Source organism: Protomyctophum parallelum, assembly GCF_964188405.1.
Source record: "Protomyctophum parallelum genome assembly, chromosome: 22".
Classification (NCBI taxonomy): Eukaryota; Metazoa; Chordata; class Actinopteri; order Myctophiformes; family Myctophidae; genus Protomyctophum; species Protomyctophum parallelum.
This window is the reverse complement of record NC_139714.1, coordinates 5,396,193-5,406,495: the sequence shown is the minus strand read 5'-3', so window position 1 is coordinate 5,406,495 and position 10,303 is coordinate 5,396,193. Positions and strand designations below refer to the sequence as shown.

Genomic DNA, 10,303 nt, shown 5'->3' with positions numbered 1-10,303 from the left:
TCAATGTTACAACATGGATATAAGGATTTTAGTGTATATTAGTGTGTATTTATTTATTAGTGTATATTAGGGTGGATTGGAAGTGGAACCCACAACCTCTGTGGTGGTGGGCAGGCACTTTAGCACTGCAACACCCGAGCGCAAACAATTCGAGGACTTTAGTTTAAAGAGATGAACGGAGTACTGGACTGATGAGTCACTCGCCATGGCCGGACAGTCATGAGAATGTCACGAATAACAATCAAATTAAACAGTGTCTTTAAAGAAGCGGGTGACGTGGTCATGAACACGTCTGTTTTTCATATCAAACACTGTGTGTGTGTGTGTGTGTGTGTGTGTGTGTGTGTGTGTGTGTGTGTGTGTATGTGTGTGTGTGTGTGTGTGTGTGTGTGTGTGTGTGTGTGTGTGTGTGTGTGTGTGTGTGTGTGTGTGTGTGTGCGCGTGCGTGCGTGCGTGTGAATTAAGAAAATAATCAGAATTTTCCAAATGATGTTCTGTTTAGCTGGCCAGTGAGTTCACACTATCTTCCCAGGTCCTAGCTGTCACATACATACATACATACATACATACATACATACATACATACATACATACATACATACATACATACATACATACATACATACATACATACATACATACATACATAGTACATACACATACATCCTCTATAAAAATACATTTTGGGGGGTCTAAGGTGTCTGTCTTGTTGCATATAGACATATTCTCTTTATTCAGACCGCAGCCATACAATGTCTACGGTGGATTTTTATTAAACAAAAACTTTACAGATTGAAAGAGGATAATTCAAGCTTTCCCTACAGCTGCAATGTTGGTGATTTTGACAGTGTTTAATATAATTAGAGACTATTCTGTTTGGATGAATGGGCTCTCTATGGGAAGTGTCACCTAGGTATCACCTTGCTGGCAAGATGGCTGCCTTGGGAATATCATCCATTGTCTGTTGCGCCTTGCTCAATCTATTGCTCTGCGATCGACATGGTCCTAGACCCAGACCCTAGCAGTGGCACGTCAACAGAGCTTCTACAGTGGACATACGTGAAACAGCAGAAAAGGTCAATGTATTTTCTTGCTGACGCTGTGCATGACTTCACTTGTAAAGTAGGTTGCAGGTTTTTTTTTCACTGCCGCTGTGCAGTCTGTCTGTAATAGCCTATTGAAATGTAATCATTATAGTAAATTGGGTTCTCTCTTCATTGTGTTCTGGGACACCTGCGGGGGGTGGGGGGGGTGGGGGTGGGGGGGGTGGGGGGGGGGGGGGGAATTGACCCAATAGACCCGAACATTTTCGCATGTGGGCTAGGCTGGTTCAAAATAGTCCCCAGCACACTGAAAGCTAATTAAGGATACATCCCTGATTTCAGAACAACTGTTGTAGCACATACAGCGACCTGCCATGCCGTGCTGGGAGAGAAGGGAGAGAAGGGAGAGTGAGGTACAATATAGCCTCTTGCAGTCTTGACACAGCACTCTGTAATTACCAGCAGTGCAATCAGTGGCCTCGTTAATTTACCCCCTCCCCCCCCCCCCCCCCGCCCGCAACTGACAGGCAGCTGACGGCTCAATCGCAGGAAATGCACTGCCACGACTTCATAAGTAAATGGAACTGACGGCTTCGAGAGAGAGTTCGCCTGACCCCCGTGCAGCACCACAGCACATGTCGCTGCAAAACACAGCGTGCACGTGCGCGAACACAGGTGCGCGTGTTGTGCACACATCGTAACGGACCCGGTATCCATCGCAACGTGTCGACGGTGTGCACGGAACCTTTCCACGGGCGTGTAAGGATCTAGGCGTGTGCACTGTGTGCATGCGACATGACATACAGCTTGTGTCACAGTTGATTGCTTAAAAAAACCCTATATATATATATATATATATATAAAAAAGAAAGAAAACATTTGACTTTCTTATTGAACCTCATGTGTTGTGCCGAATTCAGCCCCCTGATTCATGATTATAAGAAGTAAACTGTCATTTCATGCATTCTGCTGTCTGGTACTGGTCTGTGATGAGGTCAATTATTACGGACACTATTTAACAGATGACTTATCTGATGATAGGGACACAGGCAACACAGAATGTATACAGGCTATATACCCAGACTAAGCTATAACATCAGTTTCTGCTACTGAGTCGCTACTGTAAAAACCATGAATAAATCATGAAAGATAAATAAGTATAAACTGAACTTTCAGGATGCGTTGCAACAGCCTCAAAAAGACACAATGCCATACTATTTGACCCCACTGAGTGATTTTAAACATAGGGGGCCTTATTCTGCAGTAGAGATTTCCCTGCCAGGTTCAGGAACCTCTGCCATAGCGAACGTTGAGTGCCTTTGCAGGATAACACCTTGGAATGGAGGGTGAGCCAGCCATTTGTCGGACCCGGCTCAAAAGTCCTCAATTTACGTAACGGGTCAGACTGTCCAAGTGGTGATGCACACATGGAAAGAGCAGAGGCATTGATTTAAGCGTAAAGGCAATGCGGAGCGGCCCTGAGTAGACATTCCTGCGGCAGAGTAATTGGGGCGAGTGAGGCAGCGGAATTGGCCCAGATAAAGAGGTCACTTAATGGGTTGTTTACGATCGCAATTGGACATGATGCATGAGAAGGCAGAGGCAGCGAGGGAGGTCCCCACTCCAGCCTCCAGTGAAGCACAGGTGCACGCTCGCCTCAAAGGGGGACATGAAAGAAGCCTGGCCATGTCAGAGGGGAATCAGTCCATTTTTAACAGTGAAAAGCGAATGGGGGTTTGGCAGAGCTAGGTTGTTTTTCAGTTTGGACATATGGGTTTATATAGAATAATAAAACAAATGCCACCCGGTCACTGAAATGTTCTAAAGCAGTGGTTCCCAACAGTTTCTGGATCAGGGCTCGCTTGAAGATACTGTGTGTTATAGCAGCCCACCCATCGCTGACCACTTGGTCGGTTGAAACTTAGCATTCCTATTTTGCTGAAAGTATAGCCTAGATTGGTGTAGAGGGGAAAAAACAGCAGAGTATGTGTGTATGCATGCATGTCGCCAGGGTGTTGCCAGCTACCATCAGTTTTGTCTTGGAGAACCATCAATAATAAAGTGACAAACGACAACGCTGAATCGCTTCGAGAGTTCCAACCCCTATTTATTCTTCATTTCACGCACAAAAACCATGCTATAAATTATGTTGTCCCTGTCACGTCTTTCAAATGGTGGATGTCTCCTTGTGGAAAGACTTGTCTGTCTGTCTGTCTGTCTGTGTGTCTCTCTCTCTCTCTCTCTCTCTCTCTCTCTCTCTGTAATGTAATAATTAGACTAATATACTAACAAGCTGAGCAGATGTATGGAGAACCAGGATAACTGGAAGCGACGATGGAGGGTTCGTTTGAGGCCGACCTATAGAGAGAGAGACTAAATAGGACTTACTTACTTACTTACGCCTATCGCCCAACCTTGGGCATAGGCCACGAACATGAGCTCTCCAGGCATCTCAGTCCAGGGCCATTCTCTCCAGCTGTCCCCATGTATGGCCAGATCTCTTCACATCTGCGTCTAGGTCACGCCGCCAGGTGTTTCTTGGTCTGCCCCTTTTCCTTTTCCCTTGTGGGTTCCAGAACTAGTCCGGAGGCTTAGTGAAAGGATGGTGCAATTGCGGATAAAAGCGTAATTTTTTGCATGATGGTTCGTTAGGGTCAGTTATTTAATTTTAGCCTAGGAGCCCTTTTCAAATATTTATTTTAAATAGGAAATTTCAAGACTATCAATATCAATGAAATATGTGAAATATGTGAAAATCCGCCTAGTATTTTTCAAACTATATGCATCATAAAATGATCAGATTACTTCCAAATGTGATAAAGTTGACTTATTTTGACTTTATTAAAGTCACAGAACATAAAATATCATCAATAACACATGTATTGCAATGAAGAATACACATTAATATGCATCATAGTGCGAAACATGTTATAGAGCTGTTCATTCTGTCTAGCTGTCACAATTGCATTTGTAAAGTGGGGAACAGTCCAAATTTGCATTGCTGCATTTGCAGGTACTACAGTCACCTTTACAGGTGCATCTGATCAGCTCTCTGCAAGCTCTGGAAACCTCTAGAATGGTCAGCCAAACTGGCACCCATGACCCTTCTTTCTTGACCCATCCATAGTTCTGTGGAGAAGGAATAACTTGGTGGCTTTGTGTGCTGGTGGCCCAGATGCCCGCTTGGTAGACTGCCCGTTTCACATGCTGGAGGAGTGCATCCTGGGTGGGAGGTAATTTCTCCATCATTCGATTTTGTTCACAGAAGATTTTCTTTCTTTCTTCGTTGATGGAGCTCAAAGGACTGGATTTGTCGTACAAGATGACCGTCAGTCTTTCAAGCTCCCGGAACTGCTGGCAGTCAACATCTAGTTGCTGGAAGGGATGCTTTTCCAGATTGACAAATGTTTCTGTCGCAGCATCATAGGCTTGCCAGGCCCGCCAAGCTGACTTCTTACCCTTTCCATTAAAGGCGGATGTTGTGTCGCATCCGGAAAATGCGTGAAACATAGGCAGGGCTCGGGATTTGTGTTCCCTTAGGCTTTTGCACATACTGTTGATGTGATAAAATCTGTATTTTCTGCCCATTCCAAAAGCCACCCAGATGTGAGTGATAAAATCTGTATTTTCTGCCCATTCCAAAAGCCACCCAGATGTGAGTCAAAGGTTGAAGTACCACTAAATCATGGAACATGCCAGCAAGGATGACTATGACATCAGTGTCCACAGTGCGCACATGGACAGTTTTTGCTCCATGCTCCAGTGCATGTTGTACATGAACCACAATCCTAGTGTCTGCCTCCTCATGATTGCAACAGTCCATGCTACTGGAACCGAAAGATGAGCTTGCCCTGATGCGACATGCAAAGATTTGGTGGGTGGCCAGCAGAACTGTTCAATTCTGGATGTCAAAAAGTCAAACAGCTCCTTCTTATTGATTGGGTCACGAAGAAAATCCATCCAATTTCCTGGCAGCTTTGTCTGTCCAGACACTTTCCTGCGAACACCTTGTCCTCTCTTTTCGCGGGTGGACTCCTTCAAACTGTCTGGGATGTATGAGTCCCATACAATATCCAACCGCTTGGTATCCTGTAGCTGCTTCTCCAAGTAAGGGATGAAAACCTCATCTGCATAGGCATCAAAGGTGCTCACCCTCACAGTGGGTAGGCAGTGGACAATGACTGCCCCATCAAGGACTTTGGAGTCATAGGTTGAAGGTGGCTCTGATTGCCCTGGCTGCTCAAGACATTGCAGAAAGTCTGATTTGGTGCCTGTCAGGTGAAGTTTCCCAAAGTCGGAGAGGGAAGGAGGGAAGGACTCTACCTCATGTGCACTACTTCCAAGTTACTCTCACGGCTCTGCATAGCTATAAATAACTGGCCAAAGAGTGCCACGTTGTTCTGAAGTACTCTGATCTTCTTTCCATGTTTAGGCATTGTCTTCCGTCGAGGTTGCCTGAAGAGTGCCATGGAATTCATCTTCATTGGATCATGGATGAAGTGGGTGCGTTCATCAAGCACCTTCTTGACAAATTCCTGATATTGTCTCTTCCCTGTCTCCTCCAAGATGAGCACTGTATTTACGACTGATTCATCTGCACAGTTGCTATCATCCAAGAATGGATTTCCCATCCTTCTCATGGTTTCAGATAGACTGAGGACCTGTCTCTAAAAGGTCTTCTGTGTTTCAAGACCCTGCTCATGGTGCTGGAAGCTCTCTTTGTCATCTTGGAGGTATTCTTTTTCAAATTATTTTAGCAATCTTGCCATCTGTGGGCCTGAGAGCATCCATCTTCGGAAAGCATCTGGGTTTTCTGTGAAGCCAACTGCACCACCCGAACCTTTCACATTCTTGTTCTCCTGTTCATGCGCTTGATCGAATGGGATTGCAGAGAACTTGTTGTATGTCTTTGAAAGAACCCAGTGTGAATTATTCTCAAACTCATCCTTGACAGTGATGGGCAAAGACTTCATGTCCCTGATATGGACAGGCAACCATCTTGAATAGTTCACATGGTCCAAGGCAAAGAATAAAGGGGCCAGCGCTTCAAGCACTTCTACATATAGTAGAAAATTCCGCTGTCTGTGTGCCCTGATGAAGATGAGAATGAGGGTTTCATATCTTATGATCAGATCCCAAAACATTAAAGTAGGACTCTTCTTCAACATGTCATTTTCTCCAAGCCAGGAAAGACTCATCATCTTTGGGGCCTGCACTAAGCCTGAAAGCCTCCTGCTGTAGATTGTGCAGTGTCAAGACAGTTACCTGGTGGGCATGCCTGGTTCGAGTTAGATGCGATGCTTTCAGATATGATGCAGCCATGCCACTTCCTGCCACATCTGCTTCTGTAAGTGCTGTTGTCCAACCAGAGCCTTCCAGCAGATCACCCAGTGTATTCCAGAGGGCCATTTCTGTGTGTAATGACTACATGAACTCTTTCACCGTGTGTATCTGGCCATTTCCATTGTACTAGCTTTGCCAGAGCAAACAGAGGCTGGTCAAACGTTGTGACAGGGATCTGTCCCGGATTCAGATACTCAATAGCCTGTCTCTGAACATCCATGCCATGCTTAATCATGGATGGTGTGGCTGATTTCTCGTAGAGGAAGGAGTGCACTTCGTGCTGGGGGGTCTTCCACTGAAGGTTGTTTAGAGGCATGATGGGCTGCCCATGCAATTGCATCATTAGGATCAGGTGTACAGTGTAAACTCAGTCTAGAGCTATTTGTTTAAATCTTAAACACAAATGGAGAGAGAGAGCTCTTTACATAAACATAACACCTATTTTTTTTAATTTTCGCCTATATTGTGCAATACTTTATTGTGTGTACAGGTACCAGGTGTCTTGGTACTCTATTGTACACATACTTTTGGAGGTTTAATACTCAGTGGACAAATTTAAATCAGAATCATCTTCTTAAGTGGACAAAAAAAAACAATCTATCACCAATGTTCTTCTTATGACTCAAGAATGTATTTATTTCCTAATGAAAAAACTATAACTATGTTCTATATGGCTATTTCCAATATTTGCGTTGGGCTCCTAGGCTAAAATCCTTTAGTATGTCCTAAGGAAGCCTCATAAAACAATTGGCGCTTTTATCCGCAAGTGCACTATCCTCCTAAAAAAGTGCACTAAGCCTCCGGACTAAACAGGGCGTATCTTGTGATACTAGCTGCAGGCTTGCGAAGGGTGTGGCCAATCCATCGCCATCGTCTTTGTAGTATGTCTTCTTCCACAGGGTGTTGGCCGGATTGCTGCCACAGTTCCAAGTTGCTGATTGTGTTAGGCCAGTGGATTCGGAGGATTCTTCTCAGGCAGGTGTTTATGAAAGTCTGGATTTTCTTCATGGTATTAACAGTTGTTCTCCAAGTTTCTGCTCCGTACAGCAGCACAGGCTTTACCATGGAGTTAAAGATCCTGATCTTATTTGTTTTGGGGAGATCTGAGGATCCCCAGACATTTTTCAGCTGGTGGAAAGCTGCTCTTGCCTTTCCCATCCTAACTTTCACGTCAGCGTCTGTCCCGCCCACTTTGTCCACGATACTGCCTAGATAGGTAAAACTCTCCACCTCCTCTAGTGCTTCGCCCTCTAATGTGATGGGAGTAGCGTTGTTGGTGTTTATTTTAAGGACCTTGCTCTTTCCTCTGTGGATGGTGAGGCCAAGGCGTGTTGAGATGGCTGAGACTATGTTTGTCTCCTCCTGCATTTGATGTTGGGTGTGGGATAGAAGAGCAAGGTCATCAGCAAAGTCGTTACTCTCGGTACTAATGCCTTATGACATGGTATCCGTTAATTATGATATTAATGTACCACACATCTTTAGAATCCATAAGGGGATTCCCAAAGGGGAAACAAGAGTCCTCAAGGTAAATAACGAGATCCAGTGATACATGGAGCACTTGCGGAAGTAAAGTCCATACATATAGGCAGTGTCCTTGACAGTCAGGGCATCACGTATGCAGACGTCAGAACCTGAATCTTCAGCTCAAACGTCAAGCCAATACTATAAATATAACATACAGATCAGAGACGTGGAGGACAACAAAGACCACAATGATGAAGATACAAACATTCATCGACAGCTGCCTGAGGAAGATCCTGAGTATCTGCTGGCCAGACACCATTAGCAATAACGACTGCTGGCAGAGAACGCAGGTCTACCACCAGTGGAAGAGGAGATTAAGAGAAGAAGGTGGGGATGGATCAGCCACATGCTCTGGAATCCCAATAGCAATAAGATAGGACTTTTCTGTTTGGATGTATGGGCTGTAAAGGCCAGAAAGTAGGCGCTTCCGCATAACTTTCGGGTACGATGATAATGCTGTCACGCGCATACCCTCTATACCAGCATCACGAGACAAGCCATTAGATGGAAACATTTACTACTTAATCCAGAGCGATTTACAATAAGCAATAACAACACAAAGTTATACATCAAATGCATAGAAATAGTCATCTTAAGTACATTCGTCTAACAGTAGAAGATCCATACATTTAAACTATAAACACTATAGAATGCCAGTCACAAGAGGCATGCAATTCACTGGCACAACCCAAGGCTCCAGACATAAATACCAACTCATCAAATTTGATAATCCATGCATGTAAACATTATGATTTTCAGTTAATTCCATAGTCACACATTGTTCTTGTGAAGTAGTTAACAGTAGTTATTTGGTGCATAAATGATTGCTGTGTCTGGTCCTATTGCTCATTGGTCAAGCTTCGTGTGATATTTGTGCCGCTGTATCAATTTAAGTGGTAGCGTGCCCAACATATACTTCTACAGAACAGACCATGAAGAGTCAATTTCTGTGAACGGTGGAGTGTGCTGTGGAATGCTGCGCTGGACAGTGCATCTGAAAGGACCGTGTACGGTCCTACACGCTGCTGTGGCAGTCGGGCACAAGGTGTACTCGTTTGGAGGGTGCTGTAATACGAATGACAGGGATCACGTTGACGTTCACGTTTTCAACACAGTGCCTCTGCGCTGGATGAAGTTGCTACCCGTGACGGCTGAAAGAGAAGAACGTCCCCTCGAGGTTCCCTCCATGTGCTGTGGTCACACAGCCGTTCTGATAGAAGATATGATTTACATCTGGGGCGGATGCACGTACACAGGGTTGTCCTGCAATGTTCTTTATGCATTTGATGTCAACACCCACAGATGGTTCAAGCCCAAGATGTCTGGGACTGTCCCAGAGGCGAGGTGGGGCCACTCAGTCTGTGTTTTGGGTGAGGTCATGTATATCTTTGGAGGATACACCCAGCTGACTGGATACACTAATGACATCTACAGATTGGACACCACCACAATGGTCTGGTCTTCAATTAACACCTTTGGCGCTCTGGCATGTGCTTCATTATGTCACTCTGCCACTATCATTGGTACGAAGATGTTTGTGTTTGGGGGCAGAGCGGAACCGGACTCTGATCACTACAATATGAGGGTGTTTGACACAAAGACCAACTCCTGGCTGAGCATGCCTTTTACACAGATTCTTCCAGAAGGACGTGAGGATCACTCAGCCTTTGCCTACAACGGACAGCTGTACATATTTGGTGGTGACAACATGAACCAGACCTTCAATGACTTGTGGAAATTTAATCCAGAGACTTTTTCCTGGAAAGAGGTTAAGCCCAAGGGGAAAGGCCCACTTTGGATGAATACATGTTCTTGCATGGTGGATGACCGTATCATCCTTTTTGGAGGATTTGGATTAAAAAACGATGACATGTACATCTTAGACTTAAGTCCTAGCCTGAACACATTATGCAAGCTAGCAGTTATTCACTACGGTCTGAAGAATTCGGGACTACCACACAACATCAGGTGGGAACTGGCAGCCATGACTTGATGATGAATTAACAACGTAGCCCACTAAAAACTCAATAGGAAAGCTCTAAATCTAAGCAATGGAACAGAAGAAATGGAACGACGGGGAGATCAATGCCCTTAAAGAGGCTAGCATCTGCCAGAAGGGAAGCAGAGAAAGTTCTCAGTGATACCCACCAGGAACTAGTCGCATCATACATACAGAGAACTAAACAGAACTGTGCCAGGGCAGACATGAAGATGTAGAAACGTACTGTATACACCCACTTGACCTCTATGAGGAATTAGTGTAGAATTAAGAGTACATTTGGACAAAGGAACATACAACTAGACACTTTAGGACATCATGCAGGAAACATTTCGTACAGACAAGTGGGAGATGAGAATTACCGCAAAGGTGGAAACCTTTTTTTTTTTTT

At 44.7% G+C, this 10,303-nt stretch overlaps 1 protein-coding gene across 1 annotated transcript; it reads left to right on the top strand.

Moving 5' to 3' along the window:
* Positions 1 to 8,101: 8,101 nt before the first annotated feature.
* LOC310853632 (kelch domain-containing protein 3-like) lies at positions 8,102 to 9,906 on the top strand (the record flags this gene model as incomplete). The annotated part of the gene is made up of 2 exons (XM_083758023.1): positions 8,102 to 8,240; positions 9,029 to 9,906. 2 exons carry the CDS (start codon positions 8,102 to 8,104, stop codon positions 9,904 to 9,906), a joined length of 1,017 nt encoding a protein of 338 aa, XP_083614149.1.
* Positions 9,907 to 10,303: the final 397 nt, after the last annotated feature.